We start from the raw sequence: 21,506 nt of genomic DNA, 5'->3' as shown, positions 1-21,506 counted from the left end.
GGGCTTTGTTTCTCATTAACCTCAGTTAGAACACTTCAGAAAAAAAGTAACTGAAAAACAGGAGACAATTAAAAGTCACATTAAAATTAATGAAACAAAGTGTATTCATGTTAGCATTTCTCCCTCCTGCTCCCAGCTCTGTAAGAAAACACTGCTGAAAACAACAACCACGTCACCTAAAGAAGAGAACAAAACCAGTGATGTGCCCAAAATGCCCAGAGCTGGCCTGTGCCAGCATTCCTCCCACTACCTCCTCCCCAGGATTCACACAGGTTTTAACAATCACAAGTGGTTTTTATTTCCAGAAGTTAACAGAAGGAGCTTCGCATAGGGTGGGATGGGACTCAAATATTTTCTCTGATTGGTTCTGACATCTGTCTTGTCATAAACACGCAGATCCTGGATGATGGAACATGAGAATTAAATCCGGCATGGCCCAGGAACTCCCAGGGAAGCCCAGCTAGCAAACACCCCCCACTTGTGTACAACAGTGCCCACAGCCAGGCACTGGTGTCAATTTATCAGAAAGGAAATGAGGAAAACATACATACAAACAATACATATCCTAAAACAAACAAACAAAAAAGAGCAGAACCTCACTTGTGTATTTTATCTTATGATAAAATACATTCTATGATATGTATTGTGGATCATATGTCCATGTTACACATGCTGTATATGATGCTATCACGATATATACGTGCCATGATACAACAGAAGCGGAAGCGTGCAAATGAAAAAAAAGAACTGTCAGAATTTCGTCCTGGGTCACAGACACACCCCCTTTTCTTCCAAAAACAGCAGAAGAGGTTCCTTTGAAAGGATGTCTCTTCAAGAAGAGCATATCCTCAAAACAAACAAACAAACAAACAGAAACCTAATTAGCAAGATTTCTGCCGTATTTCTCCACACGCCTCTGTTCTAGGCACGCTCCATTATTTCATCACAGAAGGAGCGAGGGAAACAAACACACGCGGGCCAGGCCCTTCAGTGACGCGTCTGCCGCGGTGGGAAAGCAGCCCGATGACAAACTCAGCCCATGCTTAGGCTAAAGAGCCTTTTAGAGGTGTTTAATCCAGAGCTAAGACCACAAACATGTAACACCTCTAGATCCCCTCAGTCGGAACCGGCTTCCCTCTAGCAGCTCTTGCCCCAGCGTGGCCGGGGCACGTACACTTCGACGGCGAGGTGAAGGAAAGGAAAGGAAAGCCCCTCCTGCCCGGCCCTGTCCTGCCCTGCCGAGGGCGGGGAGCGCCGGACTCCCACCTCCCCGGGGACCCTCCCCGGGGCAGCAGCGCCAGCCCGGCCCCGGGCCCCCGCCTCGCCCCGCCGTACCCGCCGCCAGCCCGGAGAGGGTTCCCGGAAGGGAAAGTCAAGAATTTCCGGGAGGACGCCGGGCGGCAGCGCACGGAGGAGAGGGAAGGGACCGGCCGGGCCGGGAGCGGGGCCATGAACGGCTCGGCGAACTCGTTGCTGGACAAGGAGGAGCACCCGCTGCAGCTGGGCGAGAGCTTCGAGCGGCGGCCCAAGGCTTCTTTCCACACCATCCGCTGTGAGCGCCTCCCCCGCGGCCGCCCCTTCCTCCCCGCTCGCGTCCCGTCCCCGGCTGCGCTGCTCCTTCTGCCGCGCCCACCCCGCTGCTCTCCTCGCCCCCTTCGCTCCGCCATCGCTCGGGGGCTTCGTCCCCGCTCAGCGCCTTTCGTACCCGCTTCCCTCCTGCCCCCTCATCGCCCGTCTCCCTCCTTCCCTCTCCCCTTCAGTGCCCTGCTCCCCCACTTTCCCTGGTGCCCCTCCAGCACCCGTCTCCCCCTTTCCGCTCCCTCAGCGCCCGTCTTTCCACGAGTGTTTTCCGCACAGAGGGTTCCAGCCCGGGCAGAAGGGGAAGGTGGATGCTGGCAGGGAGGAGGTTTGAGCGAGGCAGGCCAAGGCGAAGGAACAGCTTTAGAAAGTTTGTCGTTAATCGCTTGGAAGCATAAAGAGTTCCCCCGTCAGGAGGGCATGGCTTTGCCGTTTTGTTTTGCTCCCTCTGTGGCAGCAGGACAGGTCCCACCGCAGGCCCGGCCTGGAGCGGCAGCGGGAGCACCCGGAGTTTGGTTTTTAACTGCGCTTTCCTGATGAAGCCATGTGTAGCCCAGCAGACCTGTCCCTGGCTGTCCCGACTCCAGCCAACTGTAATAAATCTTTATCCCAGGAAAGCAAGCAGAAGGGACTCAGTCACATACAGTACTGCCTAGTGAATGCAAGATAAATCCCGAGGTAGATTGTTTTGGAGAGGAACTCACTGTATTCCCGTACTTGAGTTCTGTGGGCAAGAAATCTGAGCAAAACGAGTCCAGGGTTTTTTTACTAAAATGGCTGGTAAACAGTCAAGAAAAAATGTAAAGAATACTAAACTTATAATTCAGTAGTTTTCTGTGGAAGTGGGGAATTTATACAGACAGCAGTAGGATATTTTGGTTTATGATGCACAAATGTAGGCCTGGTTTCATTGCCCATATTCATACCCCACAAATAGTAGTTTTTGTGGTACTGGTCACCCGAGTGCCTGATCCTGTGTGAATTAAATCCAGGCCATATCCAGGTGGAAGTATACTGGATTTCCAGAATGGAAAGTGCTTCAATAACCAATTTCCTAAGGGATTGCAAAGCCAAAGCTCTTCAGACTACAACTGGAAGAATGCAGTTTTATTTCAGAAGATCTTTCTGAATACTCTGTTTTCCATCTGTGACTTTCAAATGAGATTTCTTTATTGCCTTGTTATTGTTTTCCCCTGACTGTTGTTCTGAAATGCTTTATCTGGGATCCAAACATTATATTATTTCCATAATCCTCTTCACACAAACTACAGTGAGAGGATTTTGTAGGGTACATTTGTTTCGACCTTCTTAAAATACTTCATTCCTTTGCATAATGTTTTTGAAATACTAAGAAACTGGATTATCCTTGGAAAACACATCTTAAAAACATTTGATTTTTGGGAAAAGAGCTGTGGGTATATTTCAAAGGAACTATGTGCTTTCTATCTCCATGAGGATTAGCCAAGCACGTGCTAACAAAATGAAAACAATTAGTTGAGTGTTTGTTTTGAGTAGTTCTATATTGCTATACCTAAGAAAGAAGTCTGATAGTGATACTGCTTTTAAGTTAGTGACCGTGCTGTTGGAACTCTTGATCCCATTTTGGCAAAGACACTAGCTCTTGTACAGCTGGTTTGTTTTATTCAGCAAGCTTGCACATAAAGTAGGTGGGAAACAATAGCTAGAAACAGATTGCTCAGATGAAATTGAGGGCAATGATTTGATCTGGCAGTTAAGGCATGAGGATTAAGTCAAGTGTGTCTGATTCTGCTTGTTGTACTGTCAAAGTAAAACTCAATTAAACATTAACATCCTCTTAATGAGAATTTATTACAAGCCAGGGTTTGGGGTTTTTTCTTGAAAATGTGTTTTTCATAGTGGAATTGTATTTTAAATTTGTTCTGAGGTATTAGCTTCATAACTAATGCAGTAATTAAAAGCCTTGATCATGATATAATTGCACCTCTTTAGACGCAGGGATGCTAGAATCGAATGCAGGCTTTTAAAAACAACACAAAGCAAACTAGCCCGTGTGATTTTATTTCACTTGTGTCTAAAACCTCTCTCAAGATATTAGAGGTTCTGATGGGTTTTTTCTGGATTTTTATGGCTTACCAGCACAACAGAATAATGAGGGGAAAATACCTTAAAATGTTCTCTGGTGAATACATTAAACAGAAGTCTTGGTTGGGAGACAAAGCATTCTGTACAACAGAGCAAAAATACCTAAAACAAATATTAGTTTAAAGCCAGTACAGTGCCTGCCCTTACTGATGCTTTCAGTCCACAGTGACTTTGCACCAGCATGGAGACTGCTGAAGTAAGATCAGCCCTTCTTTCTTTCCTCATAAGTGAGCGCTGAGATCTCCTCCACCCGTGTGGATGGAGCGTTTAGCTCTATTGTGGAGGCGAGATGGCTGTTCAAGAGCCTGAAATATCAGTAAGCCTAAATGAGTGGGTGTCATTAAATTAGTGTTTGCCACAGAAAGAGTCCTCAGTTTGGAACTGGCAAGAGCTAAGCTGAGCCCAGGGTTTTGGAAGTTGTTACTCTCTTGAGTTTGATTGGTACAGTTTTGCACTTGCCTGTAAAACCAAGTTCCAGTCAAAGCCTGGGGTTTGGAGAAGTCTGCTTTTGGTGTTCAAACACAGCATCGAGAACTTTGTTTCCATTTTAAAAAGGAAGTTCAGAATACAGTACCACCACATGACTGGGTTGCTACGTGTAGACGCAATGTACTGGTTTGTTACTTCACCCCTGCTGCACACACTGGTGTCTGTTTTACCATTCCCTGTAATCACAGTAGATTAGATGTATGGTGGCTCTGCAGGGCACGTTGATGCTTCTGGAGAGACTAACAAATGTAATCACAATTGTTTTCCTCTTTAGATGATTTTAAGCCAGCGTCAATTGATACGTCTTGTGAGGGGGACCTCCAAGTGGGTAAAGGAGATGATGTTACCATCACTTTGCCACATATTCCAGTAAGTCTGTTATATATGTGCCCCTGTTTACTCGCCAACAAATTTGCAGTGTTATTACAGTCTAATGGAAATGCTGTTTTCATTTTCTTTATTAACACTGTGTGTTCAATATTTAAGCAGCCAGATTTGTAGTTTGTTACCTTAGGAGAGGACTGTACAGTTGGATCTTTGTAAAGAGCTGTATTTGTAAGGTTGCCAAATTGTTATTTACTTTTGATTCCTTCCTTCCTACTGTTCCTTGAAAGACAAGGAGGCTTTTGCTATTAGCTGAAGCTGTACATCTGGTTCCTGTCCATTTTTAGTGCTATGGCTTGCTGAAGAAAGGCAGTGTGACTTGGTCTTCAGTCAAGGTTGAATGCTCAGAACCCACAGGCAGACGTGTAAGCTCGTTCCTGCCCTTACTCAAATATACAGATAAAGGCAGGTAACCCTCTATGCCCTAGCTTTATCAGTGGAAGCAAGGGGGAAGTCCTGGTGAGTGGCCATGAAGTAGTCTCCCATCCACTTCCTTCCTAATGGTTCCATAAAGATTCTACTGTGTGAGGATGGTGGTCAAACAGCAATAAAACAAGTGATCAATCTGTTTATAGGTGCAACTGGTTTGTAATTGAAGATTCAGTGGTTTCCTTACCAAAACAAAAGATAGTGCTGGTTTGCTGAAACTGGATTTGTTTATTAGCTGAAGTTAATGCTAGTGTCAAGCCAATAAACCCGAATTCACAGACATCAATGGGTCTGGTAGCTGCAGGGGGGCACCAGTCAGTTTGGAAGCCATGTGTCAGTTCCTTTTGGTATTGTTCATCCCAGCAAATCCGTGGTTCTAATTGGTAGGTGATGGCACTGTGAGAATTCTCACTGAATGAAGCTGTAGCCTGCTTCACCCTGCTCCTGTTCTTTATGTGGCTTTGGCCACCTTCAATGCTGCAGGAGGTCACACACTGGTTTTTGTCTATAGAAATGATGAGCATGGTAGTGCTATTGGAGAGCAGGTAGTAACACAACTAACAGCAGCATTCATCTTGGATTAGTTGGAAACAGTGTTGCTCATTCATTTTTTGTGTTGAGCAGCATCACTTGTAATGTTCCTTTCCAAATCTCTGTACTGAGGAGCTTACTTTGATTCTCTTCCCCTCAGTATGAACAATCTTGAGCTTATGGTATGCTCCTAAGGCTGAGGCAGCTAAGCCACTCTCTGTATGTTGTTCCAAAGCAGTGCTGCCTGTGTTCTGGACAGAGAGCTGGAAAACACTTGGCATACTGGAAAAGAATGAGAGGTTTTGAGATCGTTCCATCCTGACAAGTTTCACTGAATTCCTTGGATACTGCTTTGCTTCCCAGTTGTCCAACAATTGGATAGGATTCAAATTCTGAGTTGAGATTTTCTTTTTGAAATTGCCTACTCCCTGAGAGTATCTCTGAAAATTTGTTTTGTGGAAATATTTTGGTGTCTCTTGCAACTTGGATAAATTGAAGTACTATTTCTACATGTGGATTTAGTGACTTTAATACTTGAAAAACAGTCTGGATTGGAAGGGGAAATTTCTGTTTGTTAGAGTACTACAGAAGAAGATCGTAGAATATCATGAGTTGGAAGAGTGCCTACAGTCCAGCTCCTAAGCCTGCACAGAACAATCCCAAGAATTACACCATGTGCCTGAGAGCATTGTCCAAGCTCTTCTTGAATTGTCAGGCAAAAAACCCTCACAGGTGAAAACAATTCTGTCCTGTAATCAGTAAAATCTGTAAGCCACTGTTACTTAAGCACTAACATAAACCCTAAATATTTAGTTTTAAGTAGAAGGGTGGAATTTAATTTGCTTAAGCACTTACATTTCTGCTTATTGTTTAGCCAAAATCACAGTCTTTGCTGTTGGGAGGCTTCTGGGTAGCAGAATGGTAGCCAACAAACTTTGATCAATTCTCAATGCGTTTGTGCATTATACGTTTCCTGGCTTAGTTGTCAACAGCAAGCAGGATTTGACTTTCAACTTTCTTTTTAGTCTCATAAATGTTGCTTTCCTCTCTTAAATGTAGGAATGATGAAAATATAACATGCCTTTGAAGACCAGACTTTCTTGAGACATCCTTTCTGAATTCGTATTTCTGAATCTCTCTTACTGCGTCTTTGTTAGGAGCTCAGATTTTTCACACTTGCTGTTCAGAACCCATTTTAAATTCAAATATATTCTATCTATTAGCAACATGGAGAATAGGAATTGCTTTCAGAGTAGTTAAAAAGTGATTGTTCATTTTTTCTACTCAGAATAAAATATAGGAGAGTGCAGGGTTTTTTTCATTTGCTCCCTGATTTCGGTTGCTTTCCTACAGTATGTACAAAAGTGCATATGAATAAACATTTATTTTTAAAAATATATATACTTTATACAGTATCTATACATTACAGAGAAAGCTGAGAATGTTTCATAGCTGAGAACATAACCTCTTGAGTAACAGGGTGTGTATCCATGCTGTTAGGGGCAGATAGACCATGGATTCAGCTGGCTGTAACCTCAAAACCAGGTATATGAACGAGCCTTTGCATGAATGCAGTACAGCTGAGCATAATCTCAGCATTACCAGTCAGCCAGTGGGCACCACCACATGAGTTTGTTGCCTTTGTTGCTTCTTAGTCTAAGCCTTTAGACTTTCAAAGCTCTATGCAGCATTGTGTGGACTTAGGGACTTTCTGGAGGGCATCAAAATACCGCATTTGAAGACATTTCAGTATAATTGCATGGGGATATGCATGCTAATCTGACTTTGAAGATGGCAGCTGTTCTTACATAGTTTATAAGTCACAGTTCCTTGTAATCCACTGTGAAAATACTGCCATATATATTTATGTAAAATATATGATGCAGTTTAAATTATTTTTCAATTGACCACATATTTCCTTGGGCAATAGTTCTGCTACACAAATAGTTAGAACTTTATTTCTTTTCCAAACCCATGATTTCCAGGGCAGAAACATCAAGAAGATTTCTGATACTTGTCAGGGACAACTATGCAAATTTAGTTACGCTGCCATTTTGGGAATGAGAACTGTAAATAAAGGCAGCCATGGAGAAGATGTTATGTCACTGCAGAGACACTTAAAATGATGAAAGGCATAATATTGCTATGAGGAAATGTCTGATCTACTGCACATTTTCTCTGTATTTTTCTCTTCATGAATGAATATTTTCTATAGGAACTAAACATTAAGCACTTAGCCTATTTTCAGAGCAGTACGTATATTCTTTCAGTATTCATAAATTTTTGGACAAGGTAATATAACCAAACAAATATGTGCTCTCTCTTTGTACCAGGGTTCAACTCCACCAATGACTGTCTTTAAAGGAAATAAAAGGCCATATCAGAAGGACTGTGTGCTTATTATCAATCATGACACTGGGGAGTATGTGCTGGAAAAACTTAGTAGCAGCATTCAAGTCAAGAAAACAAGGTAAAGCTGGGAACAGGGTTCTTGATAAGATTAATTATTGCTGAAGTTTCTTATTAAGACTGGATTTGAAACAGAATGCTCTTATTTTGTAACGATATTTAATTACTTAGCCTTAGCTTTACATGGCCAGTTATCATGCCTAAAAATGCAAATAGCGTGAATCCAAGGGTAAAGAATTTGTAAGTTCTCCATTGCTGAAATGACATAATTATAGTTTGCAGTGAAACACCTGTGATGATTTGAGGCTTTAGAAGCTGGCTGAAGGATGGGATGTGTTTCAGGAATCTCTAGTTAGTCAAAAAACCCATGAAAATATTAGACTGCCAAAAGGATTATTAGACTTTCTGGGTTTGTTCCCTACAGTTTCCTGTGGGAGTCATGATGTTTCAATAACATAATCTTAGGGAACAAGAAACACTCATTCCCATATTAGATAAGCAATATATTAAGTGGAACACAAGTACAAAGCCTCCAGCTGGTGAAGGCAGGCAGAGCTGTAGAAATAATGGTTATGGTGTTTTACCTCGAAGAACTGATGAAGCCAGAAATCCTTTCTGACCCAATGATCTTACTTTCCTGCACAAATGCTACAAAGTATGCAGCTGGAACATTTTTAGCAGTCCTACTGCTCTGCAATTACCTGAAGTGTCTGGATCTTTCAGCATCACTGAACCACAGGTTGAGATCTAAAGAGAAAGCAGTCATTCAAATGTCTTGTGAAGAAGAAACTCTTAAATAAGTTTGGAAGTTTTACATTAAAAAACACTACTGCAGTATATAGCGCTTAGCTGCTGAAACTACTATAAATGTGGGTTGCAGCTCATCAGTAGTTGGCTGGATGTTTGCCAAGAGCACCTTGAGTTCAAGGTAAATGTACTCTAACAGTCCTCTGAGTCAGTGATGTGAAAACTCATCCATGTAGCATTCATCTTGTCCAGTAGATATGAGCACATCAAAGATGAGATTTGCATTCCCAATTTCAGTTCTGCTGGATTTTGTCCTGGTGAAGATTAAGTCAGAAGGGAGCAAGTAAGTGCAGGAGGGCCTGAGTTCAGTGAGATGTTTGGTTATACTGAGTTCTGAATCTGGTGTGGGAAAAAATACTTCAATTTTTCTCAGGCAGAGAGAGAGTAGTAAAAAATTTGGGGAATCCCTGTTTTGATGAATAGTGCTTTGCAAAATAATTGATTTTCTAGATCAGAAGTGCCTTTTATTTACCAAGGCTATTCTGATCTTTAACGACCTGTTGAAATTCTGTGGGAACAGGGCTTTTAGTGTTAACACGTTGATGACATTCACAGGGGAGTGAATGAACTTGCTCCACATAAAACCATGTGTAGTTCCAAGAGCATAATTAATATTGGAAATCTCTGGCTTTTACCTTACACTTGATAGAGTGAGTATCTTCCCAACTCCTCACTTCTGCTGCAGATAGACTGTAAGCTGTATTAATGTGGTATCCAAAAGTGCATGTCACTGATGAATGAAGAGGGGGTTCTGTGTGAGGCTGAATCTGGAGTTCACTGAGGCACAGAGACAGCCAAGTAAATGCTCCGTGTCCCAGCTCTGGTACCAAGTTCGACATGGGCTAGTTTAACTTATCTCGCAGTAGGATTAGTTTCCAGACACACAATGTAACACTGCTGAGCCGAGAGGCTCCTAGAACAAAAACTGAGCTCTAATATCCACAAGCTGCTTCTATGGTGCACTGCATAAAGCCATAACCCCAAAGGCTTTGGTGTTATGCAATAAATACAGCACACCCTTTAACCTTATTATGGTGTACCGTAAAGGAACCTATTTTGGGTTTGTGCTTGGTTTTTTGGGTTTCTTTTACTGCCAAGGGTATTGACTGTTCTGCAATCTCAGTCACATCAGAAGTTCAGTAAAAGGCAGAAATACCTAGTTTGAATTGAACAGGTTGACATAGTGTTATTCTGGAGACTATTTTCCGCTAAGGAAACAGCTTAAACTGTTTTGAAGGGCTAACAGTAAATGGATAAAAACCAGGAATTAAATGCTTGTATGCTGTATTTAGCAGTAAGAATGATTACACTAGTCAAGTTGACCTCTAAGAGAGTTCAGTTTGAGATTATTTAATTGCAAGTGAGAAAATTGTTTCTTTGGCTGTGATTGTTTTAAGCAGGATTTTGTTGTGAATGGATTTGTAGTAACTTTAAATTACTATGATTGATTATTCTTTTTTAAAAATACAAATAATAATTGCTAAATTAAAGCCTTCATTGTTGTTCAAGTAGAGAATTTGGCATCACTGAACCACATCTGGATTTGAAAATGCATTTTGTAAGGGTGTTGCAGGGTAGTTGTATATGTTTCTTTGTTATTGAAAGTAAGTGTTGCTTACAGAAAGCTGTAATTCACTCTTCATCTTTGTAAAACAAAGCAGAGATCTATCTGTACAAAAGGAATTCACAGATGATGCATTAGCACAAGGATATTGAAAAAGCTGGACATAAGTTGCACAGTACTGCTGAATGTGTCTGGTTGTTTCTTCAGAGCAGAGGGCAGCAGTAAGATCCAAGCCCGAATAGAGCAACAGTCTGCCCGAGCATCTCAGCCTCCTTCACAGTTCAGAGCCCCAACCAAGCCAGCAGTTGGACCTAAAACTTCTCCTTTGAAGGATAATCCTTCACCAGAGCCTCAGCTGGATGATATTAAGAGAGGTAAAGAAGGGTTTGTAGTTTCCTAACTTTTGGTTGATTTTGTCTTTCTTCTTTATAATGGAAACTATGGCTGTGCATTTTCTAAAAACATTCAGGGATTAAAAGATGGTACTTGACAGCTGTGTTGTCTTCTTTATATCTTTTTTCTTTATTCATCTTAGTGATTATTTATTCTCTTCTATTAGAATAGATATACTGGCTTCTCTGGCATGAGGAAACTTCCTCTTTCTGGATAATTTTCTCTGTTCCAAACTATTTCTCTCTTGTGAAAAGAAGAAAAAAAATTAATGTGAATTCAGAAATTTGTAGCTCAGTGCTGGACCAATTGCACGGGTGTCTTAGGCCACCACAACAGCAATAAGAAAGCCTGATGGTCCAAGGTCTTGTTATACAGACAAGTCACTTGGAGAAAGCTACCCTGCACTGAGTAAGGTTGGTGAGATAGAAGGACTAGGCAGCTGTCTTCCCAGCACAAGACAAGCTTGCACCATGCCAAGCGGTGCTGGTAGGGGAGGAATGAACCTGCAGCTTGCTCCCTTCCACAACCACTCCTTTGCCACTTTGACACACCTGCCATATGGCTGCTAAACTTCTATTTTAAAAGTACCTTAAAGGAATGATTGGCTCAACTCATTCTTCTGCTCAAGCAGCTTTGTCTTAGTGTTCTGCTGTGGGTAGAATGCACTTTATTTGCCCATGCCCTTCTTTTCCTGCTGGTGTGATACCTGTTTTTGCTGTGGATAACAGTCAGGATGAGGAAGACTTTAAATTTTTCTTTGATTCTTCTCTGGCACCAGCACCAGACACAATTATTTTATTTTAAGCTTATTCTTTCTGCCTTTTTTTTTTTCTTGTGTTTCTTTCTCTTTTTTCTCTGTCCCATATAGCTATTTTTGTCTGTAGACTTAGCCTATGTTAATTGCCCAGATGAAGTTAATTACTCAGCAGGGTATTTTTTCAGTTCATGGTAATCACTAGGTGACATTTTTGCTGCTAAGCTGTGTATTTGCATAGGTGCTGACTGGTCTCACTTTTCTGCAGCAGTAGTGTTTTCAGTACTTGGATGCTGGTCAGCAGCTCAAATCAATGTCTGAGAGATTTGGTTAGCTACAGTTCCCTTAGTTGCATTGTTATATTTATTTTCTGTGTAATAGGCAAGGAAAAAATAATAAGTGATATATCGATTTTTAAATTGAATCGGTTATGGATTTTAAATGTCTTTTCCTGTAGGGTGTAATAAGTTACTTAACCATTGGAGCACTCTTTTGTATATGTACAGCAATTTGTAAAGGTCGTATTACAGTAAAATAATTACATTTGTCTGGAGTGACACCTATTCTAGAAGATAATTTTCTAGTAGTCTAAAGTATGTCACATTGTTCAGAGCTGTCCTAATATTTTTTTTGACACCTGATAATCTTTTATATGAAAGTACCTCCAAATAAATAACCTGTGGGGTTTTGTTTCCAAAATCAAGGATTAGCGCACCTGACTTGTACTAAAAATAGGACTTTAATTTGGTGCTTTATAGGGAGAGTTGTACAAGGCCCCAGAAGAGCCAAAAGCCTGGGCAGGGGTGTTTTTTGCTTACAGTCTGTAACTTTTGCCAGCATTGATGATCTGGAGTGTCAGCATTGCTAAACCATTTATATCATAATGGCACCATTCCACAATGAAATGTAGACAAAGACCTATCAAAGCTGTAAGGTAGTCTGCAGTACTGTTATCTGCCCCTAATGTATGTTTCTATGATCACAGACTTGTAAGTTCTGAAGATCCTCTGTTCTTTCCATTCAAGTAGTAGGCTTCGTTTTCGTTTAATTACTTCCTCTGTACGAAAGAAAGATAAACAGCTGAAATTCTGTGGGTTTTGTTTAATGAATGCGGTACAGAGCTTAACATTCCCAGAGGAGGTGCTTGAAAGGATCTCTGGCACTTTGACACTCTCTTGCTTCCAGTATGCCCTACTTTAGGGTGTGGTAAGACAGCCCTCATGATGTTTCACAGTAGTTTTAAGGTAACCTCAGTGCAGGTTTCTGCTTTTCCTGGTACCCTCAGTTGTGCATTTCCACTGCTCCCTTACAGATGAGCTGGAAATAAACTTTCAGGTAGGTCAGTTCTGTCCCGTTACAGCTGTCCCAAACAATGTCTGAGGACAGAGTCAGAGCATCTGGGAATTGAGCTAGTCCCTTCCTTCATGGGCAGAGGTTTTTGGGAGGCTGTGTCGAGGGTTTTGCACAAGGGGAATCCTATCCTCTTCAAACTTCTATATTGTCCTCATGCCTGAAGGGAGCAAAGGAGAGGGTAGGAGCTTGTTCTTTTGAACACTCAGCTACATCTGATAATATCTCATTAATCTGTGGACATTTGCACACATAGACCACAATACAGCCATTTGTTTGCACAAAATAGTTGACATTTATCATACATATTTGACCGCAGCAGAAATGTTTTCAACAGCATTGACGTAATTACAGCATGCAACATATTGATATATGTCAATAATATTGGAAAATTACAGCATGTAACATATTGATATATGTCAATAATATTGAAAAATTCCAGCATGTAACATATTGATGTATGGCAATATTGAAAAATTGCAGCATGTAACATATTGATATATGTCAATAATATTGATGTAATTACAACATTTGAGAAAAAACCCACAGAAACATATTTCCATATTTGAAGACTCTCTGCTTAAAAATCTGAGCAGATTTTATTTACCTGGAATATATCATGGTGTGTGAGGATTATGCCATAGCACTGTGTTTTTCTTCCAGGAGCACCTCAATCATATTTTCTGCACATCAGTATAAAGTACTGCCTCTTCTGGCCGCCATCCCCACATGCTCAGGGCGCCAGTATCAAGTTGATTTCTCTACTTTGCATTCTGTTACTAACACTAAGTGTCCTGCTATAGGCATTCAAACTTAACCCTCCCTAAAGCTGAATTACGTTTTTTTCTGGAAGTCCCTGGTATTCTTGCAGTCTAAGGTTGAGGCTTTAGTTACAAAATCTGCATAAGCTATTGGAATTGAGAGAAGTAGCAACAGTTAAACACTGTTAAGGTATTTGATGCTGAATATATACAAGAGACAACACTGTTGAGAAAGGCTGTTCTGTTTGGATAATAATTTCTGATCTTGAATTTTTTTTTTACTCTAAAACCTGTACTGCCTGCCCATGTAAAACAGTAATTTTGTCTTCTTGAAAGAAATTTTACAGCTGTTACATGAAATGTAGAGAAGGATCCCAAAGCAGTGTCAACCTTTTCAGATTATGTAGACTCAATTAAGGCAAGTGTTCGAAACTGTACTGTATGGAAAGCTTTTTTAAAAGTAACTGCTGCACATCCTGGCTCTTGTCATCTTTTAAACTGCAAAGGCATGTCGACATGAGGTGTTTGATCTTATGGCACAGAAAGATCTAGGAAAGGTCAAATTATTTCGTTGTTCAGCTTAGAATGTATGTACACATATACACACACAACTATTTTAATTGGAAGCACCATAGGGAAATGTTTAACCCATGTCTTCAGTGCCTGTAACTGTACTAAGCATAGCAGTCAAATGGGAGAATGCAAAATCAAACCATCATAAAGCAGCCATGTTTCTCCTGTAAGGCTTTGATGTCATCATTGGCTTAGTCACTGACAGTGTGAGACAAGAGTGTTTTGAGTAGAATTCCTTAGTGGTCCTGCTGAATTTCTCTTAGCAGATTTCTAGTGGTGCAGCAGCCACCAGAACATTAGAGAAAATAATTGCTTCTCTCTCATCTGCTCAGATAAGATGTTCAGAATTTTGGGCTCAAGGAGCAAGAGACAACAGAGATGTGAGGGAAGCCTGTCAGCCTGTGAGGCAAAAGTTGACTGAAGATGGGCTCTGACCAAGTTTATACCTGTGACCACTGTCACTGATAACAATCTTAACTTCACAGTCCTTGAAGCTTGTGTTACTGGTTCTGTTTTACTTTTTCTTGCTTCCGTTCAGCAGAGTGGGGTTTAGCACTACTTCCAAGGCATTTTCTTGTTCCTTTCTCACAACCAAACCTCTTTTATGGGCTCCTAGTTTTCTGCTTCCACAACAGAAACCTCCCATCCTTCATTCTCACACTAATCTCCAATTCCGTTTAAAATTGGCCAGGCTAATCTTCCTTTCCCATTGGTCACTTCCTTCAGTTATCTCCTCACCTACTGTATTAAGTCCACACTTCTTGCTTAGGTTTTTTTTTTTTTCCTAATTTTCTGCAGTGTGTTTTTGTTTTAACTTTACCCTCTCACAACCAATGCCCATCACGTTTTTCACTCTGTTTTACATGTGGGCTCTATGTTCTCAGTCCCTGTGCCAACATTCCTCCATTTCAGCCGCAGATTCCAGCTCTGTAGATGTACATGTGTAATTCTCAGGCACTTGTCCTGTGTAAGACTTGTCTGTTGTATCTTTTTGCAATATGGACTGTGATAGGTGATCATGCTTGCTGCAATCCAGGATATTCTAATAATGTATTATAATCACTGTAATTTGCAACTAACAACTCCATCACTAGAAGAATGTAAAAATTATACATCATCAAGCTGGGTGAAAAAAAGTTTAAACCCGAGCATTTTAAAGAGAAAGTACCCTTATTCCTGGTTACCTTTCCTTTCGCTTTTCCCTATTAATTTCTTAGGCTTAAAGACAGAGAACATTTGTAATTTCAAAGCCTCGATATATGGGTAGGCTGAGAACAGCAACTTACTGGTGCTCATTTGTTTGTGTATCAGACTCCAGGCCTGAAATGTATTTTTAAAGCCTGCAAGACTGTGTTGAGGAGCAATAGGGGAAAAAGACATTACAGTACAAAGTAGTGACTTCTGTTGGGCTGTTGAATCAATATATGATTCTGTTTAATCATACTTTCTTCCTCTTCCAATGGGCTCTTACGCTAAGTCTTCAAGCTGAAAGAGTAGGTTTTACCTGGCATACTGGTAAGCTACAGAGAGCACAGATGGTATAGGGAGGGATTTAGATTTAGGAAATAAATTGGAGAAACAACACCGCTATTATTAAATACCCAGCTGGAGTATAACTACAGCATTTGAAATTGAGCTCTAAACCTTGAAAGTGAAAAACAGTGATTTTAAATCTGGCAAAAGAAAACAGAGTTTCTCAAACTAATACATGCTGAGCTAGAGGAATTCTCTCCAGCAAATATTGTGGAGGCTGAAAACTTAGCTGTTACTCTTTATTTTAGGCAGCCCAAGGAAAATGAGTCTTATTACAAAAGAGACTCTTGACACACATCTGACCTAACATGAATTAGTCCCAGCATCAGTTCTCCATTTGTTTGGTAGGGGTGATAATACCTCATCTCTCCTTTCTTTCATTCTTGTCCCTTTAGTCTGTGAATATCCATGGCAAACACTGAATTCTAACTGTGTGGGTATAGAACTGCTACCACAACAAAAGCCTAAATTTTGAGGGATTCACATCCCATTCTTAATATATGTTGTTCTCTCATGGAAAGCTGCCAAGATTAACTGAGTCATTAGATACTCAACCTTGTGGGTGGATACAAAACAGTTGTCCTCTACTAGTGTTTAGGCCACTTATAATTATGACAAATTTAACAATATTATATAATTTGGGGCGACATACCTTAATAGCTCTTTAGTAACCAGTCATTCAGCCAACACTAGCTGTTGCTGATGAGGCTGTTGTGGTGCTGTCATGGTGTTCCAATGTTTCTTTGCACTTGGAAACTCTAAGTGGGCAGTGTCTTGAGTTGTATAACTTCCTAGTTTCAGAGTAGTTTCATTATTTCCTGGCTACTTGTGAGCTCTATAGCAGGTTATGGTATTTTTGCCACTCCTCAGTATGTGAAAATTCTCAGCTATTCTCATCTGTCCTACTGCAAAGTTATTTGATGTCATCCATGTGCTTCTGAAGTTTGTTTACAATGGGCTGTGTGACTGTGCTGAAGCAGTTCCATATATATCTGAAGTCAAGGCAGTTTCTGTTGTGATCATTTGCCCATGCCCATGTACCCACCCCCCCTCCCCACACACCATGTTTTCCAAAAGCCTAAATGTCACTGGCATCTAACAATTCAGATTTAGATTTCTTCGATCAGCTAATGTGGTTACTTTTTATGCAGATTATATAACCTGTCAAAAATAATGACTCTGAAAGGGCTTTCAGGAGTGTGAAGTATATGAAGAATAATTGTGGAAGTGAAGGTTTTATGATACTATCCTATGCTGCTGTTTCTTTAAATTTAGCTACAGCAATAAGTAAAAAAGTTTTCAGAATAGTTTGGTTTCCCTTCCTGCCTCGCTCTTCCATGTGAGATATTTTGGTGTGATAAACGATACTTGACAAAACTATTGCATTTGCACATTCTTTTCCAAAATTCCATGGGGCCCTGTTTATGGTATCAACCAGATGAATTCCTTTTTATTTCAGAGCTGAGAGCAGAGGTTGAAATTATTGAGCAGATGAGCAGCAGCAGTGGAAGCAGCTCATCGGATTCAGAAAGCTCATCTGGGAGTGAAGATGAAAGCTCCAGCAGCGAGGGGGAAGAGCCAGCACATGTTTCCCCTTCCCAGCCACCACACCAGCAGTATAACAACAGGAATGCTGTTGCTAATGGCACCAGCAGGCCACAAGGAAGCAATCAGCTCATGAACACGCTCCGTAAGTAAATGCTTGTGTCTTACCACTGCTCAAAGCTGATTATGACCACTTATTTACTTACCACGTTAAACTAACTTCATGAAATGCCTTTTGCCAAGTAGTAGTCCCAGGGAGTTGCACTGGCTGAAATACATGGGCAGGTTTTATGAACGGGGGCTGAGACTTGTCTGAAGGTCTGGAGAGCCTGTGGGCATCAGTGCAATGGCCCCCATTGGCCCTGTTGGCTCTTGATTTCAGCCTTCAAGTAGTCACTGGTGTGGGAGGATCTGGTGTAGTGGAGAATGGGAATTATTTTCATGTGAATACACAGATTAAATGGAAATAGTGGGGTTGACACATGTCAGTTAAAGGTCTGTCAAGAACTGTGAATGGCACAAGGCTGTCCTGGGTTCCTAAGCGTAGTCTCTATGGTCTTCAGTATTGCTTTGTCAGCACATTTATTGTGTTGGTCTCAGCTGTATTTTCACAAATACCACATTTTGAAGGGAAATTTAAATTAAAATTATGTTAAAATATTACAGCTATGGTGTTGCAAGTATTGAATCAGTACAAGCTCACCTCACCTCACCCTTTAAAAAGTGTCAGAACTATGTTTAAGGCATGGTTCTATCCCATGAGACTCTCTGGGGACATGGTATGTGTCTGTGTTGCTTTTCCTTATGCTACATCTAACTCAGTGGAGTTAAAATATTGCATTTGCAATTACCATAAATCGTTCTTAATTCCTCCTGAGGGATGTTTGCACACATCTCTTGGCACCCATTCATAGGAACTGGTGGAGTTTGAATACAGATGCATGTAGGGTTTCCAGCTTTGAGAAGATAAGTATATTGTACAGACCACACCGAAAAGCCCTGCTGGAAGACTTAGAGGCCTCTCAGTCTTTCTGTCAGTAATGAAGGACTAAGTGAATCCAAAGTTCAACAAAGTCATTAGGACTGTGTCCATTTCCCTGTTTCTGGTTGTGAGCAGCCTCCACCCTGCTTCTCAACAATACTACATGGGTTTAATGATCTGAAGCCTCCAACTGAGGAGAATCTGTGAACTACGGTAATTTCACTACTATAAGGCAAACCCTTTTGACTAAAATTTTGGCCCAAACCCGGAAGCGCGCCTTATAGTCCAGTGCGCCTTATATAATGTACAAAGTTCGGAAATTTGCCAACCCAGAAGTGTGAGCCATGAGCCATGGGGGGAGCAGGCAGGGCTGTGGCAGCCGGGTGAAGGCAGGGCCGTGGTTCCGTGGCAGCTGAGTGGTGGCGGGCCTGCGGGGCCACGTTGCCATGGCAGCTGGGTGGAGGCGGGCCCGGGGCCCCATGGCTGCCGGGTGGAGGTGGGCCTGGGGGCCCGCGGCGCCCCTCCTGCCGGGTACAGGCGGGCCCGGGGGCCAATGGCTGCTGGGTTGAGGCGGGGCCTCGGCCAGCAACCACACGGGGGGAACTGGGAGCGGATCCTCGCTGCAAAAAAAAAATGCGCCCTATAGTCCGGTGTGGCTTATATAATGTACAAAGTTGCGAAATTTGCCGGGTCCCGGAGGTGTGCCTCATAGTCCAGTGCGCCTTATGGTCGTGAAATTACTGTACTTGGGTAGCTCCTCTCTTCATGCAATGCTTTTTGCCTTTGGGTTTAAAATACTTTTGCTATGGGGAGAATCACCCCTAACCCAAGTTCTTATCTTGTAAAAGGGAAGAGGAGATGAAGAAATCCAGGGCGTAGCTGTTGCATATGAGGGGAGGGCTGTGGGAGAATGATGGAAGAGTTAGGTTCAATTATCAGAACAAAAGCGTTTCTTTTATCCCCTCCACCTCACCAAATCACAAGTGCTCTGCAAAACAGTATCAGAGCCAGTAGGTTTGATCCATATCCTGGTCTTTCATCCAATCTCTGCACTTTGGAGGGCAACCTTCACCGTCACAGCATGTGTCACCTTAGCTTAACCTTGAGTTTTGATGGCTTTAACAGTCGTTTTGGTTTATTGACGTGTGGAGGCCTTGCCTTGGCTACCCAAATGGCCTTAAACAGAAAAAAAAACCAAAACAAAAAATTGTTTTTAAAGGGTAAAGAAAGCCAAGGAGTTCCCTAATGCCTTGTCCAAAAACCATATATGGCAGCTTGGGTGGGTGGAGGCTGTGGAATGCTTTCTGCAGCTGCTAGCATGGAGAGGGCTGTTGTCCCCCCAGAGAGCACTTTTGGTGACTCTGGAGACAAGGATTCTTGGTTTGGCCTGGATCCAGCTGTGTATTAGCCCCATACAGCTCTTAATGTTCTTGGGCAGTTTCATTAAATCACAGATGATGTTTGCATTCATTGAATGTGTTATTCTTATTTAAATCTTACAGTGTAAATGTGACTGTTCTTTGATTTGATTGCCATGAAATGTGAATTAACGCCTACTCACTTGTTGTGTTTTGTTGTTTTTTGTTTTCTATAGGAAATGACTTGCAGTTGAGTGAGTCTGGGAGTGACAGTGATGACTAGAGGCTGATCTTTTGCTATTTCTGTTACATATACATGAAGAACTAATTTACCTTGAAGTGATCCTGTTGCTTATGAAGAGAAGCTGGCACAGATAGTTCCATGTGTGGAATTTTAATAGAAGAAATGCTAGCCCTACAAAATAGCAGACATTGAGGACTGTTTTACTGTGTGAATTACCTGTATATATTGTGTATATTCTTATTCTGTTAAAGCTTTGAATGGATATGTACAGTGGGTAAGCCAATGTATGTTCCTGTCCATCTGTAAGTTTAATATGTAACTATATGAAGTCATCTAAAAATTCCTTGTTTGTAGGAGATGTTCAGCGCATCATGAATTTGTCAGGGGACTTATGTGTATAGACTGAGCATGTGCCTATCATGAGTTTAAAAAAACATGCAGGAGTTAGTGTGTGCACTGAAATGGGACTGCCATAAATTAAGTTCCAATACTAAATTGATTTCTTTGCTTTGGGACTTTTCTAATGCCTTTTTATTGCTAATTATTGTTGATTTAATACATTGACTTTTAAACAGTTGGAAAATAGGAATGATTAAACCATGTTCATCGCAAACCTTGCTGCATCAGTGCCTTATAAGCAGGTTTTTAAAATAGTGCTTCAGTTCCTGCCACCTTTCCTGTAGGGAGCAATACTGAAACCTCCTCAGGTCACTTCTGCAAGCAAGAGCTGTGTGTCGTGTACAGCCTGCTGTGCTCTGAGGGCAGTGACTCTAGCAAGAAAAGGATACACATCAATCACCTAAACTCATCCAAGTAAGAATCAGATCAGCATTCTCTGTAGAAACTGAAGGATCTCATTTAACTCAGACATTCAGACCTAGTCTTCAGAAATGTTTACAAGCCCAACTACTATGACATTGCAATGCCACAAATGCAAAATATTTGACTTAGTGAAAGTCTAAGACCAGAGCCCTCTTTGCAGTTTCCTAGAGAATGCAAATAGAAGAGCATGAAACAGCAGAAGTCTCTCTCCCACCACAGCTGTCAAGGTAGGCTTTAGTCCATATTGTTCATTGGATGAGATCTCTTTGTTCTTGGCAGGAATACACAGAAATATTTGCCTAGCATGAAACTCACCCCTGTTAAAAGGGGGTTTAAAGGGTGCTTAGTTGGATTATCATTAACTTTTTTGCTCACATGGAAAATGAGTGCCATAGGCAGCCTCGTAGAGCTGGAACACCAGGGTGACTTTTTAAAATCGAAATTTTGCTGACATAGGACAAGTTGCACTGCAGTTGTGGTGTAATCCTGAGGAATGGGAAGCTCAATCAGATGCCTCCCCATTCTCAGGTGTCTGCTTTGCACTGCTCTCATCTGTTAGTTTGTGTTTTAACTCCTGTTTGTTTACTGAGCTCTGTCCTTTTTTTTAACATGTTGAAGATCAAGGGGGACATTTGAGGGGAGATTTTATTAAATGGTTTATTTTTTTGCATTAGATACATATTTAGGCATATTTTTGCATTATTGTACATACTTTCAAATATACTTGGTTTTTTTAAAGTGTTTTGTGATGCAGGTATGTATTTTAATGGACAATTATGAAATATACTTGATGAAAAGCCATAATTGCTCTCTTTTTTTTTTTTTTTTCTTTTCTCTTTCTTTTTCCCTGTTCATTCTCTAACAAATGGTGTGTTT

At 41.2% G+C, this 21,506-nt stretch overlaps 2 protein-coding genes across 4 annotated transcripts in view; one reads left to right on the top strand and one right to left on the bottom strand.

Annotated features, from left to right (window-relative positions):
• METTL6 (methyltransferase 6, methylcytidine) overlaps positions 1-1,423 on the bottom strand; it is an 11,738-nt gene extending 10,315 nt beyond the window's left edge. The window contains exon 1 of one of the 3 annotated variants that reach the window (XM_033066695.1): positions 1,336-1,423. The gene's annotated coding sequence lies outside the window, so the exon portion shown is untranslated. The other 2 variants (XM_033066712.2, XM_033066703.2) reach the window with 2 other exon arrangements.
• On the top strand, positions 1,345-21,506 carry EAF1 (ELL associated factor 1). Its single transcript, XM_033066724.2, has 6 exons — positions 1,345-1,552; positions 4,466-4,560; positions 7,869-8,005; positions 10,523-10,689; positions 17,139-17,369; positions 19,801-21,506. The coding sequence occupies exons 1-6, from the start codon at positions 1,450-1,452 to the stop codon at positions 19,845-19,847; spliced, it is 780 nt and encodes a 259-aa protein (XP_032922615.1). The 5' UTR covers positions 1,345-1,449; the 3' UTR covers positions 19,848-21,506.

Source organism: Catharus ustulatus, chromosome 1 (assembly GCF_009819885.2).
Source record: "Catharus ustulatus isolate bCatUst1 chromosome 1, bCatUst1.pri.v2, whole genome shotgun sequence".
NCBI classification, from domain to species: Eukaryota; Metazoa; Chordata; class Aves; order Passeriformes; family Turdidae; genus Catharus; species Catharus ustulatus.
The sequence above is the reverse complement of the archived record's forward strand: the minus strand, read 5'-3'. Positions and strand labels throughout refer to the sequence as shown.